Genomic DNA, 21,738 nt, shown 5'->3' on the forward strand with positions numbered 1-21,738 from the left:
CAGTGGATATTCACATTTGCATATTTCGGGTAGCAGTGCTCAGCAGTCAACTGGTCCTAGTCAGGGGCAGCCTTAGGCATGTGCAAGCTGTGCACCTGCCCAGGGCCACCAAACCACAGGGGCTACCACAGCAATATATATCCTTAATATAATAATCCTCTGAGGATGGATACATATTTGCGTAGGCGGCCCCTGGCAAGGATTTGGCGGCTTCCGGCTCTGTTCCACTTCCAAACACCCTGACCCGCCGTCTTCACTGGCCTCCGCGCTCCGCCCCGCTCGGACCCCCTCTTCCTGGGACCCCTACCTACGCTCCCTGCCCAGGGCCACCATGAGCCTAGAGCCTATATCACGAGGAGGGCATTCAGCCAGCTCAGTTGTTCATACAACAGAACTAAGCAAAATGTGATGTGTCATTGTAAAAATTAAACTACAAGTCCCAGAATGCGCAATGTGTGGCTCCAGGACCAGGGCTGGCTCGTGACATTAGCTTTCCTCCTGCCGCCCCATCATCTGCATTTAAACCCCAGGTGAATCAATAAACAGCCCAGCCTTTACAAAGAACCGAAAGTTGGGCCAGCCCTGAATCGGATTGACCGGGACAGCACCCTGGGTGGAAAAAAATGTGGTGTTTGTTGTGTGGGCAGGGGTCGTCGCAGTGTGATGGCACGAGGTGTGAGGAAGATGGGAGGAGGGCAGGGGGGTGATGGGGTGCTAACAATTACGCTGAGGTACATTAAGGGCTGATTACAAAGTCTTTAAGGGGACCTGTTTGAGACCAAGTGGGATGGACGAGCCACTGTTTATATAACATTAAGTTAAACAGCTCCCCGCTGCGCCCCTTAGAATATTGGCACCCTAGGCCAAGTTTGCTGATGCCCAAGGCAGCCTTAGTCCAGCGTTTTCATCCTTGTGCTTGGAGTCTTCATTTTATAATGGCATAACAAGGACTACAAGTCCCAGAATGCAGTGTTAAAACTGAGACTGGACGAGCTACTCATCTTTAGACATGTGAAACGTGAATGCTCTGCCTTCATCACCCTCACCCACCGAGCTGTGCCATTGACAGCTCCGTTCAGCTTTCCCTGGCTTTCCCCCCAGGCTTAGAGTGTGAACAGCAAAGATGCAAGCTCTAGAATCTAGAATACAAAAGGCTGTTGGTTAAAAATCCCAGACCGCGTGCAGGCGTCACGTGGCACTTGTCACCTATGAGCAGTGCACACTCATTTTAAAACCCCTTCCACGTGCCGGGTGGAAAGAGGAAGGACACTCACATCTTCAGCACCCTTGTGACTAACCAGGCCTCGATTTATTTTGGGATTGGGTGAAACATGTCAGATTGTCCTATATCAGGTGTGAGTAACTTATCCATTCATGTTTTTTCCCTTGATAAAACAAACTAATGCCTGATGAAGTGTTTATTGTGCTTTTTTTTCCTCTCTCAATGTGGTGTGCACTTTTAATATCGCTATGGTTTTAATTAACTAAACAAAAAGATTTACCTTACCCTTTCATTCTTATAATTATATGTGTGGAATTTTTTGTTCAAATATCTTTATTGCTTATTTAATAAAGGAAGCACATTTGCAATACAATATCAATACATCAAATCAGAGTCAATAATATAATAACTAGGAATTTAAAAAAGAAGGACTTCATGACAAAGAGCTATTGGACTGGGATAAAAAGATGTCAAAGTTATCACGTGAAATTGATCAGATAAATACCATGACAAATACAAATATTATAAACTCATCAAGTATTGAGTATAAATCCCAGGGATGTGGAACAGATAAAGCATCTAAAATATTGCAACAAACTCATGTGATATTTGCATTGCTTAATAGATAAGACACATCAGCGAGGGGAAAAGAGGTGAAAGAGGGAAGGAAAGAAAGAAAGAGAAAGAATACTAGAGAAAAGGAAGAAGGATAAAATGGTGGGAAGGGACATCTGCTACATCTAAGAAAATAACTTAAGAAATTAGTTCAAAAGAATATTGAGCTACCAACCCCTGACAAGACAACTCCATATAGTTATCCAAAGACCGCCATACATTACTAGCAATTGAAGGTGAGTAACGCTTCTTTTCAACAAAAGTATGAGCTCCACGAAGATATGAAACCCATGCCCACCAGGTATGGTAAGAAAGGAGATGAAAAGATGTCCATTCTGAGAGTATAATTTGGACTGCAATGGCCAAGAGTACATCTAAGAGCTCCAAATCCGTATTGTCAAGAGATAAAGGGGTAACTGAAGCCCATGGACCCAGCAAAATCATAGGTAAAGAGAGAGCTATAGGTGTATTAAAGATTAATGATAAATGCTTCTGTATCAGGCCCCAAAAGGAATTATAAGTATCGATTTCAAAATAAAAAACACAAAACTTCAGATACCAAGCAAAGAAAATATATCTATTGGCTCGCCAGATAACGCAATTTCAGCAACATTGTGTATTTCGAGTAACAGGCTTTAATTTAATGAAGCATTGCATTCTGGGAGTTGTAGTCTATGTTTGGATCACTAATTAAAACTTAAAACCAATTGCTCGTGAAAGGAAGAAGAGGACTTCAAATGTGGCTTGGAGTTATCTGGTGAGACTAAAAGGTTCAGGGTAAACACCTCGCACCATGTCGGGCATGACGAGGGATGTTTGTTTGGAAGAGAACACAATCTAGTGAACATAGTTTAATCCATCACACCAAAGAAACTGGAGGGAATGCATGGACAGTTTTACTTGGGCACACAAGACGAATCCTATTAGCCACCAATGATACTGGACTAACTAACTTTGGGTTCAGGGGGTCGCCCCACCTAAAGCACTTCAACTTCTCGTCAGGGGTAGTAAGCGCTATATAAATGCTACTACAATGTCAGTTTGAATGCATTTGGACTATTTCTCAATTGTGTATGGCTCTAAATATCTTGTTGAACTGGAGAGTAATGGACCTTGGTTGTCTGTCCTCTGGAGGTTTCATATCTGCCAGGTGTCACTGTTCCCATGCCATGTGACCCCTACAACCACCTGCCTTGTAACCAGCAGCACCCTGAATCATGGAACTTGTAGTTTTATTGAGTTTGTACACAAGTATGTTTATTAACTGTTCAATTATTTAAAATCTTTACAGTAAAATGAACTTGAAATCTGCACCCCTCCATCCTACCCCCCTCAAACGCTCCAGCCACTAGTTGCTTAAAACCCACAGTTCATACTGTCACCCCTTTTGTTGGTAGTTCCTTACTCTGCCGCCAAACGTGGGATTCTGTTTATGTGCCGTTGTATTGATGTTATAGTGGAGTGAGGCCTGGTCCTTTTAGTACGAAGTGGACCGGACCTGCAGCTTCACATACAGGATCTCGGGTGAGGGCAGACTCTGCTTCGATTTCCAGGGTCCCTATTGCTTGGCTCATCTTGATGTGTCAGGGGGAGTCCACTTCCCTGAAGATTGTTTCCAATTGATGTTTAAGGGTGTTATATGGAGCTTTTAGGACCTATAATACTTGATTAACTGCGTGATCGCGTCACGAATTCCGCAGCTGTGTGGGAGAATTAATGAGTGGGCGGGGTTCAGACGGCCCCGCGCTGTCCTCCTCACACGCCCACTGTGACGTCGGACGGCCCGCATGGATGGGGTTAAGTCCCCCTGTAAGGGCGATTCTGATCTGCAGAGCCCTAGTTTCAGTCGTAGCCTGGTGTCCCTTGCTTATCTCTGCATCTGCAGCACTCTCTTATATGCTTTTATCTGGGCTGTCGCTATGAGTTTGTCTAGTGCTCCTGGGAAAGCCAGGTGGCCCGAATTAGTGGCTGGTATTCGTTTAGACTTGAAGGCTGTCAGCATTGACTCTACTGCTGGGCTTGCCAGCGTTGACTAAGCGCCTCAGTCTGGCCTGTGCCAGGCTGCCCCGGGCCACCGAAGGGGGCCACCTAAGAGGGCGGCCACCCTTAGTGCCACAGGATAGCCCAGGCCCCTTTGAGCGGTCTAGTGTTGGGACCAGGGGTCCCCAGTGACGTACTTCTGGTGGGAGAGGGGCTGTCTGCGGCTATATGGCCTGGGGTCGCAGGCCTGGCGCCCTCTTTGCCCCTCGATTGGCCACGCGGACAGGAACCTCTCCCCCTTTGACCTGGCGGGCGTTGCTGCCCGTACGCTGTTTTCCCTCCCTACCGCTAACCCGGCTGGCGGGCAGCAGGGGGGGGGGGGGGAATTATTTAATACAATTTTGTTTTGTGTTGCAGGCAGAGTTACAGGGCGATCCAACGCTGAAAGGTACAGATGGGTACCCTCTACAGGAGCACCGGAAGGGTGCGAGAGCCAATTATCCCAAGCGAGATCCCCAGTGGGATCCTGGAGGAGCGACGGCGCCCCGTTAGTCCTTCGGGCGGTTGTGGACCTGAGCAACCGGGGGTTGCCTGCAACGCTCCTTCCTCCCTAAGGGGGAGGGGTGTGAGTAAGGGGTGGACTGGAGATCCGCCGGTGGGGGGCTAGCCCTTCCCCCAAATGGACAACACCCCCGCGGTTAACAACACGGGGGTTTATGGCTCATCGGGTGGGCAGGTGACGAGAGGCGGCCTGACCCTGGATCGCCCGTAAGATAGCCCAACATGTTGGCATAATGTTTATGCAAATAAAGCTGCAACAACTTTCTCCAACAAAAACATTGTGTGGTGTCTGTTATTTGGGAAGTTGTTGTGAGCGGTCTATGGTATGGGCTGATGTTGGCACTATGTCACCTTACACGAGTTTGTAAGTATGTGCGCCAGGACCAGATGGGGGTCTGGTCCGAGATTGCCCCTCCTTGGCCTGGGCCTGCTGCTGAAAGGGGCCTCGGATATCCACTGCTGAACGTTTAGCCCCCTCTCACAAAGCTCAGGAGAGGGGCCTCGGGAATGGAAGCGCCCCCTACTCTGTGAGGCTCTGCCAGGGCCTACGTGTGCGCATATTTTATACATCCCAGCATGCAAAGCGCAGTTGGCAGTGGAGCCGAGACTTGCAGAAGGCGACACACGGGCCAGCTGTTTTATAAAAAGACTGCACGTGATAACACCCAGAGAGTCCAAACAGACACACACAAGAACCGTGAACCTACAAGGGACGGACTCCTGTACATTCCATTGTTCCTACACCGCCCTGCGTTAAAACCCCGGGCCGTTATACACCCCAGACTCGGGCCTCCTCGCTGTGCTCACAGCCCAGGTGGTTATAATTAAACCACAAGGTCCCCGTGCTCTTGACAGAATTCCACACACTTTACTGTTCATTCGAGGAAAATACTTCGCAAGGCACAGCGCCTCCCCGTGGAGGCCTTTTGTTGGGTGCGCTGACGGGAGATGTAAAAAGATTAAAAGTGAAAGCAGTTAGAGCGGCGTGACCCACCCTGCTCCACCTTTCTCCCTCCCACCCGGGCTGCGATGTGATCTGTTCTCGCAACAAAACACTCTTTAAGCAATAATAACTCACAGGCCTGAGCACAAAGGGCTATAAAGCGACACGGCCCGTTCGCCGTGAGCAGAAGGGACGCGCACGGTATTAGCGGAATTGGCTTCCAAGCTGCTTCATGGCGCTTAATAACAGCAACCCTTGGCCTGGGTGTAAAGTACCCTCGCCAAATCAACTATCAAAGCACGGCTATGAACTGTCCTGTTTCGACTAACAAAGGGTATCCACCTGCTCAACCACATAAGGATGAAAGGTTGAGCCAGCCTGGCCAAGAATGCAGACGGCAAGCTCCTGCCGCTACTTTACATAACAATAATCTTAAAGGTGCGTTAACATAGCGCTCGCTACAGCCTCGAAACGCTGTGAACAGCATCGGGTATTAGTACTCCAACGCCACAGAACTCGTTTATTACCCTCGTCTGGATGAAAGGCTGAGCCAAACTCGAACGAGAGCCCTCCAGATCTCAGGGAGATATCAGCAGCAGGCGCATTAACATGCCGAGCTAGCTTACAGGTCTCGTGTGACCATTAACCTGTTCTTGTATTTTTCTGGGAAGGATGGGTGGGGGCACAGAACAGCATGGGGGAGGGGGCAGCTGGAGAGAGAGCAAGTGACACGCCGTGCCTACCTGTATCCTGGGGTCCACCTCCTCCTCCTCGTGGGGCACGGGCTCCTCTGCCCTGGTTCTTTTGCCCATGTCCATGGTGCCCAGCGCGCCGGGGTGCGTGGTGCTTATTTCCCCTGCAGAGGCCCCACCAGTGTTTCCAGTTATTGCTTCAGCGCCGAGTCCCCACAAAGGCACAGCTCTCTCTCCGCAGTGGGCTCCACGGCCCCCCGTCCCAGCTCTCCGCTTTTCCTCTTTTTCGTGCTCTTGAATACCCAGCAGGAGAACGCATCGTCCCCCGGCCCGGGCTCAGACCTGCTGGCTGAGGGGCATGGTCGAGCTGCAGTGCCACCCCACCGCTGGCGCAACTGGAGCAGCTGCAGACAGATGCGTGTGGCAACAGCCCCGGCCTGGCCTCCTCTGAGGCAGCAGCGGCGGGCGGGGCGCCGCACAGCTCCGCCCCTCCGCTGTCACTGAGCCCCTCTCAGCTGCCTCCCTTATCAGCGAGACGTCCCTTCATCTGGCAGCGCAGCGGAGGCGAGACATGCCCCGCACACGCCCTCCTCGCCTCCATGCCAGGATGGAGGCGCGCGGGGGCTGTCGGTATGCTAATGCACAAAGGGAACGCCCTCTGCCAGGCTTCAGAGATTCCAGACAAAAGCGGCGGGGTGGCAGTGCCTTCATCCTACTGCAGGGGATTATTTAAACGTAAACCACAGGCAGACATCTGTGTCAGAACGATACGGTTATTTATATAGCGCCTAGAAGCCACTAGAGCCTCCTCAAAGCGCTCGCCTCTAGCCTTTCGAGGCAGGCAGTATGCCTGTGTGGATGGGACGACAAGGAGCTATGCCATTTCCAGGAATAAACCACTCCGACATATACATTGGGTAAGAAAATGTTTATTTTCACGCACACACACACACCAAACAACCTCTAGCCCCCAACCCTAATTCTGACCCAGGACCTAGTACTAAGTGACTCTCACATCCTTAACCATATTCGAACCTTGTCAGAACCCTAAGCCTAACCCTACATTTTCATTTAAATATTTTTTTCTCTAGCACGCAAAAAACCATACCCCGAGGGATGTCTGAGCGCTTTTTACAACCTGAATATCATTAGCATGCATAACAAAGGAGACTATGAAAGCGATGGATCTTGCCAAAAAATAACTGTTACAGAAATAGGGAGAAAAGGCAGAGCCCTGGGGACCTTGTGGAAATTAAACTTGAAAGGGCTAATATGATTTTTGTGCACTTTTATATAGCAGGATCTCTACCCGATGGCATTGGAGTGCTTTAACATGAGTTCTAGTTGTATTACACAAGGAGGTATTCATTTATGTTTTTTAGGCACTGGTAGATTGAGTGGTTTGCCCACAATCACAGGATGTTGAGCTGACGCTGAGACTCGAACCTGGTTCCCCAGTTCCAAAGTTGGCAGCTCTGTCCCTTACACTATATCCGCTTCTCCTCTAAGAGAATTAAAATATCAAGGATGGAAACTACTCATGAGGGCTACCACCAGTGCCAATCTTACGAGGGGCGTAACACAGGCCCACGCATCCCCCGCAGTGTGGGGGGGGGCCCTCAAGCTCAAGGAGGCCCCCTCAGCACTGCACTTCGGCCTGAGAGCTCCTAATAGAGTCCGGAGGGGGCCCCTCCACGTACCTGCAGGGGGGCCCCCTCAATTATCGTTACGCCACTGAGTCTTACGTAGCCCACACACAGGTGACAACCATTAGGATGAATCGATCTCTTCAATTATTTCCTGACTACATAGCCTATCCAGTTCTTCCCTTAAGGCTTGCCTCATGGATGAGGAAATATTTCTGACTTTGTGTACTTTAGGCATAGCACTATGTTTTAATATGATTTTATGTACAAAATCCTTCAATAATCTCAGATTGGATGAAAATACTTTAGGAAATATCTTCTCCAATTATACAGATTTATCTTCAATAACTTGACATTTTAAGTCACTATATCCTAAAACGTGTTCAGGATGGTTGGGATCTAGCGTAATGAGCAAGTCCCTTTGCTGCGGCCATCCCAACAAACAAGATACCTCCTTAGCAACCTTCATATTTGCAACTATGGTCTTGCCTTTAAAACTAATGTTGGCAATGAAATAACCCAAAACCTCATTGAGTTTATTGTCATACCCTACAAGTTTTATGTCTGATGGTATCAATTGAATATTAGGAAGTTTCTTTAACCATTGATCACCTATTAAAGTATGGCGAGCAACAGAGTCACCCATAACTTTGACATCTTCACCATCAATGGTAATGACACAAAATGGGGAGTCACTACTTTTATCATTGACTTCATTAATACTAAGGACACATTCTTCTGATAACTCATCGGACTCTTGGTGTATTTTCTTTACTTGAACACAATTGTTTCTGTCCCTCTACTTGTTTTTGTTCCTACACATTCTGGCATGGTGTCCCTTACTTTTGCAATATCTGCAGATTTGTCCTACTGCTGGACATGACCTGTCATTTGCTAAATGACCAGATAAACCGCATTTAAAACAAACATAATCTCTTTTTTCTATACCTTAAAGACCCAACTTAGATTTAACTTTGCAATTTTCATTGGTTCTCTTATTCTCACTCACATTTTCTTTTACTACTTGTACATCAGAAGTCAGTTTTGCAGCCAATTCTTTCATTTCCTAACTTCATTTCATTGAATCTATGACTAATGTCAATGTTTTTTCCATTGTAAGATCTTCTGCAGCTAATAGCTTGCCCTGCAATTCTGCATCCCCTATTTTACCAACCCAGTTGATCACGTAACATCTGGTCAAGAAATTCGTGACATTTACACTGAGCTGCAAGAATTCTAAGATAATTAACGAAATAATCAATGGATTAATTGTGCAATTGAGCTCTACTTAAGAATTTGTGTCTATCAAGAACTTCATTAACCTTTTTGATATAGAGTATATCCAGTCGTGAAATTGCTGTTTCATAAACATCAACATCCTCTTCATCATCTTCATCAACATCCATAGATGGGAAATGGCTTAAAACTCGTCTCCCCTCTGCACCCAAACAATGTTTTAGAATAGCTAATTTCCATTTGTGAGTATAAACATCACCTCCTATAGCTTCTAAATAGGTCTCAAAACAATCTTTTCATGTAAATGTGTGTGTCTTGTAAAGAGCACTGCTACCGGGAGGCATCCTGGCGCTATAGACCGCTGTGGAACACGTCCTGGCTTTCCCTGTGAGATGTTCCCTCTTGGGTATCTCCAAGGTGAAACCTGGCATCCCCGGCGTTTGTGGGGCCGTTGTGGAGATGAGGCAAGCTAATGCCCAGAGTTGCCGAGTGTGATCCCTGGTTAGAGTAGGCACCGAGGCCAGAATTATCGAGTCCGCTGACCCTGGTTCACGTCCCTGCCGCGTCGGAAATTGAACCCTGGTCCCGGGCCGTCCTCTGCTTCCGGTCTGCCGCCTCTAACCAGCGAGCCACACCACTCCACTCCTCTGCTTCTGGGTCTGCCGCCTCTAACCAGTGAGCCACACTACTCCACCACTCCATTGCTTCCACTCCAAAACAGGATCAGCAGGATTAGCCAGAAAAGATAGTAGTGCAACAATACCATCCATAATGTTACTCAGTGCTAAGCATAGATTGTGTATCCACAACTATCAAAACATAAATAGGTTTAAAAAATGTGCAATATAAATAGGGCTGTATTTTAAAAATCTATGTATAGATACCGAGAAAAAGAAGAGAAGAAAGAGAAAAAATATTAAATAAAAATGAATGCGTTAAATGAATTATCTGAAATCTTAGCTAATAAATAACTAGACACTAATTAATTTATAAACTCCTTTGTCCAAAGGGTGTGTGAATCACAATAACAAATCCACACTTTTGGTACCTTAAACCCTCTGGTGTGAGTTTCCTGACTTTATACACTGTATATATATTGTTGAAACCGATGTCAGCACGGTATGTTAATCCCCATAATAGCTATTTTCTAATACTGTTTAGAAGCACAGCTAGTGTCCGCCATTTGTGCGAATAACCGTACTGATTTATTTACAAGCCACTTAGGTGTGCAGATCACCACAACATTAAAACTTCATCTTCTCATAAGCACCACAAAATGGTGGCGATTAGCAATACAACCATTTTCAAAAGTCGATGGGCCTTACGTTCCGATTCCTGACCGCTATGGTGACAGGCCAGGCAAATTAAAATGGTGGCTTCAATTGTGAGTGCACCATGTCAGTGCAAACCTCGAGGGGCTAGGGGTATGCGCACGAAGTCTGAGCTCCAGCGATACAGAGTGCAAAGGTACGCGAGTGATCCCAAATATGTAGTAAGTATGGCTAGTTACTAACTGACAATGCCACCAGTATCATGTCAAATCCAGCGAACATCAGATCCTGTGCATCAGACTTCTTCTTGCACTCTGCCAACCGCGGAGTGCGTCCCGTGACAATTTCTGATCTGCTGCAATGCCCCTCCAACCACTCCGGAAGTGCTCCAGGCTTTCCTGGCTTCTTTCCCCTCGTCGCCAGTATACTGTTCCACTCTAATGATGACAGCCACGTCTGATGGATGTTCAAGGGAGGTTTATAAGAGATACATATATGCGCATCTCTCTCAAGGAAAAGCCTGGGCCAACTGTTGTTGTATGGAATCTAGACCCCCCATGGCTCTACCATCTGATTCCATCCAACCTCATTGGCCAGGTTATAACAGTAGGTCTATGATTGGCAGGAATATTTGGGGTCCAGCACAAGTTCCTTAAGAAGGGGTTCAACAATTGACAAAAAAAGGAGGGTCTCTGGGAGGATGCGATGAGGACGACACTTCACGGACTCAGCCGGCTCTTTTCCCTGAAATTCCAAGCAAGAATATCCACTACGAGACCTACGCGAGGGCCCAATCGCAACGCTGGGGAGCTACTTATAAAGAACGTGACTCTCTGTAGTTGACTTGGGATTGATTCGAGAATCAGGCAAACAGGCTGACAAGTAGCCAAATCTAATCCACAAGGGGTTGATGCTCAGGTTCACCCAGATTTTGTCTGGTTGTTCTTTCTTCAATTGTCCTGAAGACGCTCTGAATTTTTGAAAGGGCTGAAACACGTCAACACCACCATCTGGAGGAGTCTCCATTTTTCAATTTGAAAATCTTTGAAAAGATAATTCTTTTGAAACATACTAGGAAACAGAGGGCAAATGTGTCCTCCGTGGGTGTTTCAATCATAGACTACTTCCTATATGGACTGTGCAATAATTAAGAAGCACAACCATAGCATGTCCAAAAAACTGGAAGACTAAATAAAGTTCTAGTTCCTACGCAAACTGTAAAATCTAAATTTGTACAGGGATCACTGACATAATATCGACTACAAAAATATAGGCATTTAAAATATCGACTCCAAAATATCGACTATCAAAATATCGAAGTCCTATCTACAAACAGGTAAGTACAAAAATATCGAATCAAAAATATTGTTTAAAAATATGTACTTTGCAAAAATATCAAATTTATTAAAATTAATGTAAAATAAAAAATATATAAAAAAATAAATAACTAAAATATACTTAAAAATACTTAAATAACCTTAAAATTATTAAATCATTAATTTAAGTTATAAAAAAATACAATTGTATTTGTTAAAACATATATATATATTTACATAATATTATTAATAAATATACAATATTATTTTTGAAGCATAGCAAGAGTGTTAAAATTACTATTCCCACTCCAATGAGTGCAACAGTAGGGAAAGCGTTGGATAGCGTAGCGGTAAAAATTACTATTCCGACTCCAAAGAGTTCAACAGTAGGGAAAGGGTTGGATAGCGTAGGGGTAAAACTTACTATTCCCACTCCAAAGAGTGCAACTGTAGGGAAAGAGTGGGATAGCGTAGGGGTAAAAATTACTATTCCCACTCCAGTGAGTGCAACAGTAGGGAAAGTGTTGGATAGCGTAGGTGTAAAAATTACTATTCCCACTCCAGTGAGTGCAACAGTAGGGAAAGCGTTGGATAGCGTAGGGGTGAAAATTACTATTCCCACTCCAGTGAGTGCAACAGTTGGGAAAGCGTTGGATAGCGTAGTGGTAACAATTACTATTCGCACTCCAATGAGTGCAACAGTAGGGAAAGCATTGGATAGCGTAGGGGTAAAAAAATTACTATTCACACTCCAGTGAGTGCAACAGTAGGGAAAGCGTTGGATAGCGTAGGGGTAAAAATTACTATTCCCACTCCAGTGGGTGCAACAGTAGGGAAAGCGTTGGATAGCGTAGGGGTAAAACTTACTATTCCAACTCCAAAGAGTGCAACAGTAGGGAAAGCGTTGGATAGCGTAGGGGTAAAAATTACTATTCCCACTCCAAAGAGTGCAAAAGTAGGGAAATCGTTGGATAGCACAGGGGTTAACATTACTATTCCCACTCCAAAGAGTGCAACAGTAGGGAAAGCGTTGGATAGCGTAGGGGTAAAAATTGCTATTCCCACTCTAGTGGGTGCAACAGTAGGGAAAGCGTTGGATAGCGTAGGGGTAAAAATTACTATTCCCACTCCAGTGAGTGCAACAGTAGGGAAAGCGTTGGATAGCGTAGAGGTAAATATTACTATTCCCACTCCAGTGGGTGCAACAGTAGGGAAAGCGTTGGATAGCGTAGGGGTAAAAATTACTATTCCCACTCCAGTGAGTGCAACAGTAGGGAAAGCGTTGGATAGTGTAGGGGTAAAAATTACTATTCCCACTCCAAAGAGTGCAACAGTAGGGAAAGCGTTGGATAGCGTAGGGGTTAAAATTACTATTCCCACTCCAAAGAGTGCAACAATAGGGAAAGCATTGGATAGCGTAGGGGTTAAAATTACTATTCCCACTCCAAAGAGTGCAACAGTAGGGAACGCGTTGGATAGCGTAGGGGTAAAAATTACAATTCCCACTCCAGAGAGTGCAACAGTAGGGAAAGTAAATACTTCATATATTATTGAAAAAAATATAAATTAATATCTATAAAAAATTAATTAAAAGTAATTACCAATTTAATATTATATAATAATTGATCAATTAAAATTACAAATTAAAATTAATTATTACAATTAGTTACCTATTAATACAAATTAATTACAAATTAACAATTAATTAACAAATAAAAATAATTAACAATTCAAATTAAATACAATTAAATAAATTTCTTTATTTAATTAATTATAAATAAATTACTTCCCACCCTATTCCCCTATAAACCCACAACCCGCTAACGAAAATAAATTAGTAAAATTAACATAATTAGCAATGAATCAATTAAATAAAATTAATTGTCAATTAAAATGAAATTTATTACCCATAAAACATTATTTAACAAATAATTCTAAATAAATACCAATAAATAATTTTACATATTTTAATTAATTATAAATAAATTACTTCCCACCCAATTCCCCTATAAACCCACAACCCGCTACAGAAAATAAATTAGTAAAATGTACATAACCACCAATTAATCAATTAATTTAAATTAATTGCCAATTAAAATTTAATTATTTACCAAAAAATAATGAACTATTAATAAAAAATGAATACCAATAAATACATTTACATATTTAATTAATTATAATTAAATTACTTCCCACCCTATTCCCCTATAAACCCACAACCCGCTACAGAATTAAATTACGCAAAAATTAAAAAAACTAAATTCATTAATTAAAATTAATTATAACATAAATACACACTTTTCACACATATAATAACATAAAAACCACTATGAAAAATTCGATATTATTAAAAATTCGATAATTTTAATGACCTATATGATATACTTCGATATTTTAACTTTCTATATTTTAAACATTCGATATTACATTACTTACCTTAAAAACGATATTTTTGATGTCTATACTCTGTCCATTCGATATTTTGTCCATTCTATATTTTAAACTCAATATTATGTCGATTCGATATTTTTTTCTAGATATTTTGATTTTTTACCTTTGTACAGCACAGTATAATTGTTTCTTCTGTGTTGTTTATTTGTCCATTTTGTGTAATTTACATGTAATTGTTTGTCAGAAGTGTTTTAATATGTACACCTCCAGTACCTGTACCTGGAGTGAAGATTACTAAGTCCCATATTAGGGACCGATTAGGATCGCGGACGGACTTGCGTCCGTCCGCGACCCCAGAGCAGGAGGGAACCTCCGCATGGCATGCGGAGTTCCCTCCTGTGCAATTAGGATGTGACCGCCACCCTGGCGGTCACATCCTCTATTTTTAACATTGCGGCGGGTGCAGCTTCAAGCTGCATCCACGGCAATGTTAAAAATGCACGCATTGCATTTGCATGCAGAAAGAGGCAGGCACCGCGCGGTGCCTGCCGCTTTCTGCATGCAAATGCAGGGGGGTACCATAGGTACCCCCCATGTGCACCCCCCACACCCCCTTCACCTAGGGGGCCCGCAACGGGCCCCCGCAGTGAAGTCCCGTATGCTTTTCCACGGCGGAAAACCCGCTGCGGAAATGCATAATTCACTGGCCATCCTAATATGGTGGACGGTGTCTGGAAGACACCGTCACCATATTAGAGCTTTTCCCCCGCGGTTGTAATCCGACCGCGGCAGAAAAGCTGCGGACGGAAACCAGGACCCACCAGCCATCCTAATGTGGTGATGGGTCTTTGGTCAGTCCGCTGCTGTTTTTCCGCATCCTCGGGGCCGGCGGTGGCTTCCGCCGGCCCCGAGGATGCGGAAAAACCGCAATCATAATGTCCCCCTAAATTAGAATACATTATTGTATTGTATTGTATTGTATTGTAACTAAATTTATAATGCGCACAGCTACCCACATGGGGTCTCCCAGCGCAGCAAAAAGGTAGTAGTAGTATGGTAGTATGATTTGTATAATCAAATACATCCCCAGTGACTAGATTTTCACAGTGTTTGTCTGGACTCTTATGTTTCTTTTGGATACTCTTAGACGGCCAATTTGTTTTCTTACTGAACCCTTATGTTCTGTACGCTCCTAGTTTTGCTTCTCCCTCTTTTTTTTTAGTTATTATTATTCGTGCATCTTTGGCGGTTGGCCCTGGGAATGAGCACCTTGGTACTGGAAACGGATCAGAGTGCAGCTTTTTCACCACAACCACTGGAGCTGGGTTCAACAATTGGCTCTAAATTGAGAAGAAGCTACCCCTTTAAAAAGGGACTGGTTGTGATAGTCATGCCCACTGGAATTATGTGGCAGTTGAGGGTCCAATTATACGACATTATGCAGCACATTTTTTGATGGTATGGCTTCATTATTTGGTAATTTTTAAACTTGATAACACTGTCTGGGCATCAGTATTTCCTCATTAGTACCAGTTTAACACCCAAATATAGCAAAAAGATACAGAAAGGTGACCAGTCAACCTTTGCAAAGGTCTTCTACTGCACAGCAACATTGTTATTGCGTTTTAACTAACTTTTCGAGATGAGGTTTTGGGAATTATCTGGTTTGGAAGAATTGGTAAAGCTATTTTCAAATCTAAAATAAGAATGACAAGGTGACCTTCCAACCACAGTTTCCGTGGACATGCTTTTGGCTTATATGTGATGCAGGATGAGACAAAAAGCTCATTATTCCTCACCTGAAGTATGTAAAGCCTTGGTCTTCGAGAGATTAAATTGCAAATGATATATGCATTATTTCTACTTTTTAGGGGCCTGTATTCTGGACAGATGGGGGGAATGACACAAAAACAAATCCCCAAACACCACTTGAGAACAAGATCTTTTGCTATTCAACCACCAGTATTTCGGTATTTGGGGTATTGTGTTTTTTAAAAATATTGGTGGGAAACCTTATTTTTGATTGTCCTCGTCTCAGCAAGTGGAGAGACAAAAGATAAGCCTTCAGGTGTGCATGCGTACAATGCTTTCCCACAGGCAGGTAATGCGGTGGGACATCAGAAAATGGTTAGCATTCTTACTTGGAATACCTGCCATAACCATCTGGTCTCTCTAAATAGGCAGAGCAATCTGTCTTACGCACCAGAGGCTATACTGGTTCCATTGCCACTATCAGGAATAATGTGATTTAAAGTTTCCCGGAAGAAAATAAGACAAGTAGGTCATTTTGAGTTTTGTTTTAGGTTTTTCTTATTTTTAACAGTGTGCTTGTGGTAGCAAGGCCAGTTTAGGTTTAATTGCATTATAGAAAGCAAGGCAAGATGTGATCGATACAGGGGCTAGTGTTTGTTTTGGCAGAAGCAGCATTGGGATAATCCTGTTGCAGGTGCAAGTGATTCAATGCCATTTTTGTCTTCTTACTTGGTGATTCATTTTTTTTTGTGGGGTGGATAAGAGGATTTCAATAATACACACAGTTTGCAGAATCTCTTCTTGGGTTAGGAAGAAGTCTCCATGGTTGATGCCCAGCTGATAGCGATGATTAAAGTGTTTCCCAAGCCACTTTGTAGGGTGCAGTACCATATATGGCCCCCAAGGGACTCTGGTGACTGCCTGTGGTACTGCACCCTCACAACACTGCTTGTTTTAACGAGGAGTCGGAACTGCCATCTTCCCTCCTAGTACTTTGGCACCATTGCAGGTGTATTACATTAAGAAAATACAATGGAATTCTTTATTTTATTAAGCTAGGGAGGGCATATCTATTGCAAAGGTAAAAAAAAAAGAATGCCAATAGCTCCAACTCCAACAAGTGCGAGATCTGTTGCATTTCCAATCCTTGTTTTCTTTTAGGCGCTACTTTTTTCTTTCTGTTTCAGCACTCTGTCAGACTGCACCTTATTCAGCTGGTCAGTCGTGTCATATACTTATACCCCCTTCGTGCCCCTTCCTCCCTGAACCCCTTCCTCTTCAGAGTTGGTTGCCCCCACTGGTGCTCCATCAGTTGGTGTGCTGTTTTTGTTTTCAACCACCTACATACTCACCCTCCCTCATTCCGTTGTTGCTCATCCCCACCCTCCCTCTTTGCGTAATAGTTAGCATCCATCCTTTTGTTGTTGCTACCCATTGCAGCTCTCACAACCGACGCAACGTAAGTTATAAGATTTATGCCACTGTGGGGCAGATGTATCAAAATACCTATTTGAGATTCTCAAATAGCGATTTTTTGAGAATCGCTATTTGAGAATTGCAAAATGGTATGTATCTAAAAAAATCGATTTTTTTTAGCGATTTCTTATTATTCCTTATTTGCAAATAGCAAATTGCGAATTTGTAATTAAGGAATAATTTCCCATTCATTTCTATGGGCCAGGAGGCCCATAGGAATGAATGGGAAGTTAATCTCAATTTGCGATTCGCAATTTGAGAACCGCAAAATGAGAATAATTTCAAGGGTGCAAGGGTGTCATAAGGACACCCTGCTCCACCCCTGAAATTCACATGTGTGTGCATATGGCACACATAAATGCCCAAAGGGCATGTATGTACGCCACATGGCACCTTCACAAATGCAATTAAGTGCATTTGTGAAAGAAATCGCAAATTACCACCACCTTCAAGTTGGTGGTAATTTGCGATTTCTCAATGAGAAATTGCAAAAATAGAATGCTTGATGCATAGCATTTAAGGAATCGCAATTTGCGATTCCTTAAATGGTTACGCAAAATTAAGGAATAGCAAATTTTGCAATTCCTTAATTTTGCTAGGCTTTTTTGTGAATTGCAGCGTTTGCGACTAAAAATTCTCTTGATGCATCTGCCCCTATATATTGTAGAGGCTTTTCAAGATGTGATCTAAGTAGAAAACAGTGATGTCCTGTTAACATGTTTCAGTGCACTTCATGGACTGATTAATGAGCTGCTTTGTCCACACTGAAGGATGTTGCGTTACTCACAAGGCTGACGGCTTTGGACTCAGGTTCGAGTCTCGGCGAAGGTTCAACATCCTGTGATTCTGGGCAAATCACATATTCTACTCTTGACTACAAAAATGAAAGTGTCCTTGTGTAATGTAACTGGTACTCATCTAAAGCGCTACAACACATTTGGTCGAGTTTTCGCTTATAAAAAAATTAGAAATAAAAAAAACTTGTGGGATCCAGATTCATAGAGGGTCTTGAGCCATTCTGTGTACTACATATTATATTCTATTCTATTCATGGGAATTTCTGGAGCGCATAGCTACCCAGAAGGGCCAACCAGCTCTATAACAGTTAAAGGCACAGTATCAGTGTGGATCGAAAAAAGGCTAGAAAAGAGCTGTCTTTAGCCATTTCCAAAATCTTAGTTCGGACTTAGGGGCCGATTAGGATTGCGGTGAATCCGCATCCTCCGGGCCGGCGGAAGCCACCTCCAGCCCGGAGGATGCGGATTCACCGCTGCGATGATTGCAAAGACCCCCGCCAGATTAGGATGGCAGGGGTTCATCTGCGGACGTGAAGACCGTCCGCTGCTTTTCCGCTGCGGTCCCGCGTCAGAAAAGCTCTAATATGGTGGCGGTGTCTATCAGACACCGCCAGCCATATTAGGATTCATGCGAAACATGCTTTTCCACGGCGGGTTTTCCGCATGTGGTCTTTGGTATTTGGGGGCCCGTTGCGGGCCCCCAGGGTGTCGGTGGGTGGGGGGTGCACATGGGGGGGACCTATGGTACCCCCCAGCATTTACATGCACAAAGCGGCAGGCACCGCGCGGTGCCTGCCGCTTTGTGCATGTAAATGGTAAACATGCATTTTTAACCTTGCGGCGGGTGCTGCTTCAAGCAGCACCCGCCGCAAGGTTAAAGCAACAGGATGCGACCGCCAGGGTGGCGGTCACATCCTAATTTGCATGGAGGGACCGCCGCTGCCCATGCAGACGGTCCCTCTTCCTCGGGGCAGCCAGTGCAGGCTGGCCGGGGCTGCAGTTGCACAGTGTAATTTTGGAATTTTTAACAGTATGCGCGCTGTGGATGACCGGAAGTCTTTTAATGATGAATTTGGGGCAACTCAGGTAGAAGAAGTTCTCATAATCGAGTCTTAAAGTGATTAGGGCCTGTACTACTGTTCTACGCGATGGCTCAGGTAGCCATCTAAGCAGCTTTCTTATGGACTTAAACATGCAGAAGTAAGTTGCTGCCAGCTTTTTGGCTTGAGTTGCCATTGACAGCATGTTTTCCAGCCAGAAGCTCAGACTTTCGGCTTCCGATTTGGGTATGGGTTGACTGCCAAGAGAATCTGGCCAATTGAGTTCCGTCCATCTAGATGGTTTGTTTCCCACCACCACCACACCAGTTTTCTCCCCATTTAATTTCAAGCTACTTACAGCCATCCATTCTACCACATGCTTGAGACAGCCATTAAGGTGGATAGAGGTGCTGTCTGTTTGAGGTGAGACGGAGGTGATGATCTACGTGTCATCTGCATAGGATATTGAGGTGAAGCCATGGATCTTTATTTTTGCCAGTGAGGCGACATACAGATTGAACAACATGCGGCGCAGAGAGGAACCCTGAGGGACCCCTCAGTCCTCACAGACCTGGAAAGTTCTATTTTGGAGGAATGAGGCAATCCATCTAAGTGCTGTGCCAGCTGTGCCTACTTCCTCTAGCCACTTGACAAGCACTGAATGTGAGTCGGTATCAAATGCCGCAATAAGAACCAAAAGGATCCAAGCCACGGACCCGCCTTGATCTAGAATATTTCGAAGCCCCTGGATATATCTTCTCTCATCTCAGCGATGGTGTTGGTAAGCATGTTCTCCCACGTGCCTAAATCCAACCTGGATCAATTCCGTCTCCGTTTCTGCTGGTGCGACGGGGGGGACTTTGATACTTGTGCTACTCACTTGAAAAGGTATTAATTTGTGGTCTGACCATGTACTTTCTAGGGGGGTCCTCTGTGATGGGTTCCAGTGGGTTGGTAAATATTGGATCTAGTAGATGACCTTATTTATGGGTTGCATCTTCGACCCATTGGGTTTCTTGAATGGCTGCCAGGTCCATTAGAACATTTGTAGGTAGCTCACAGTTGGGGTTCGCCAAGTGAAGGTTCAAGTCCCATTGCAAGGGGAAGTTAGCACTTAATAAGCTATGTTCGGCTACAATGTCAGGAATGGTCAGTATAAATGTTCCCGTTGCACTCCGAAGCCAGGGGTTTGCAACATGCACTTCTTATAGGTGCATCCTTTGTTGTTTGTGCTCAGCAAAGTCACGGGCAGCAGACCATCTTGTTTTCACCACTACGGGTATGGAAGGGAAACAATTCTAATGTTGTGGGTGCATTTGGTCCTGCTGCCATGTGTGTGCCCCCACTGCCCCCTCCCTCACAGCAGGGAAGCCTTTTGGAAGTGTGGGGGATGGGCGGTTGATCAACAATATGTTAGTATCTTTTATGTGGCTTGTTTACAAGCCTTGCTGATTTATAAAAAACCCCATGACAGAGGCCTCAACGCGTCTCATTTTATTGCCGTCAGAAAGAAGACAGGCTAATGTGCGCCAGAGAGATACAAAGCTACATCAGTGTACACAGATCTCCGCAGTAGAGGCATGAACCACCTAAGTTGTCTAGTCAGCTGGAATAAGTTGCAGCCCTCTTCTTAAGAATGGGGAAGGAAGAGTAGAAGGAGTAGAGATAAGTGGAGGTGCGGGTGGAGAGGGGGGGGGGGGCGACTCAGTGCATATCACAGCCCTCTGCTTGTGCGCCTCAGCAGCCAACTCCCCCCCCCCCCCAACACACCCCCACCTCTTCCACCAACTGATCAGCATCAAAGGCTTCCCTGGGGCTGATCTTGTGATGTGGGCACTCAGGATCGCCTGCTTGTAAACAAAACTAACTTGTGCTTTCCAACACAAATAACATCACAGATGTCTCAGCGCTGGCATAACATATTTAACAATTACCCAACTCAAGTGACCTCTGAAGGATGAAAGGCAGAGTCTGTTTTGTAATATTCAGGTTACAAATACCTATGGTGGGTGCAGTGCTCTTGAGCTATTTTACTAATAGTTGGTGATTGAGGGGCTGGGCATCAAGGGCCAGATGTAGGTAAGTTAATTTTACCGATTCATAAATACCGAATATTACCGATTCGGTATTTATGAATCGGTAAAATAGAAGGGGGGAGATGTAGGGAAAATCGGTAATTGAATTACCGATTCTGTAGGAATCGGTATTTACCGAATCGGTAAATACCGATTCGGTAATGCCCAATGCCCATAGGAATCAATGGGCATTACCGAAGAAGCCCATAGGAATCAATGGGCATATCGATTCGGTAAATACCGATTTTTGCAAGGGTGCAGGGGGTGTCACTTTGACACCCTCTAGCACCCCGATTTAAGGCATGTGTGACATGTGGCAAACAGACATGCCCTAAGGGCATGTCCGTCTGTCACATGCCATAGGTGTGCATGCACACATGTGCATGCACACCTGGAATCGGTATTTTACCAACCAATTGGATTGGGTGGTAAAATACCGATTCGGTAAGGCCTGTGGGACTCAAAAGTGTCCCAACTACATATCAAAATTACTGAATCGGTAAATTTACCGAATCGGTAAAATAGGCCACCTACATCTAGAATAGCCATTTACCGGTCGGTAAATGTCTTCCTACATCTGGCCCCTAGTCTTGGTGTGTATCGTTTACTTGAGAGACAGCTCTGCTGTTCATTGCCTCTGTCTCAACTACATGTGACTCCCTAAAGTGGGGCAGGGACGGGTGAGCATGTCCCATTCCTATTTCTTCTCCCCCTCCCACCGCCCG

The 21,738-nt window shown here is 44.6% G+C and overlaps 1 protein-coding gene across 1 annotated transcript in view; it reads right to left on the reverse strand.

The window, feature by feature from the left end:
- Positions 1 to 6,530, reverse strand: part of SH3BP5 (SH3 domain binding protein 5) — a 221,729-nt gene extending 215,199 nt beyond the window's left edge. The window contains exon 1 of the mRNA XM_086942074.1: positions 6,065 to 6,530. Coding sequence (XP_086798200.1) covers positions 6,065 to 6,139 — 75 coding nt within the window. The 5' untranslated portion in view covers positions 6,140 to 6,530. The remainder of the gene's footprint in view (positions 1 to 6,064) is intronic.
- Between the last annotated feature and the right edge of the window lie 15,208 nt (positions 6,531 to 21,738).

The sequence above is a fragment of the Lissotriton vulgaris genome, chromosome 10 (genome assembly GCF_964263255.1).
Source record: "Lissotriton vulgaris chromosome 10, aLisVul1.2, whole genome shotgun sequence".
NCBI classification, from domain to species: Eukaryota; Metazoa; Chordata; class Amphibia; order Caudata; family Salamandridae; genus Lissotriton; species Lissotriton vulgaris.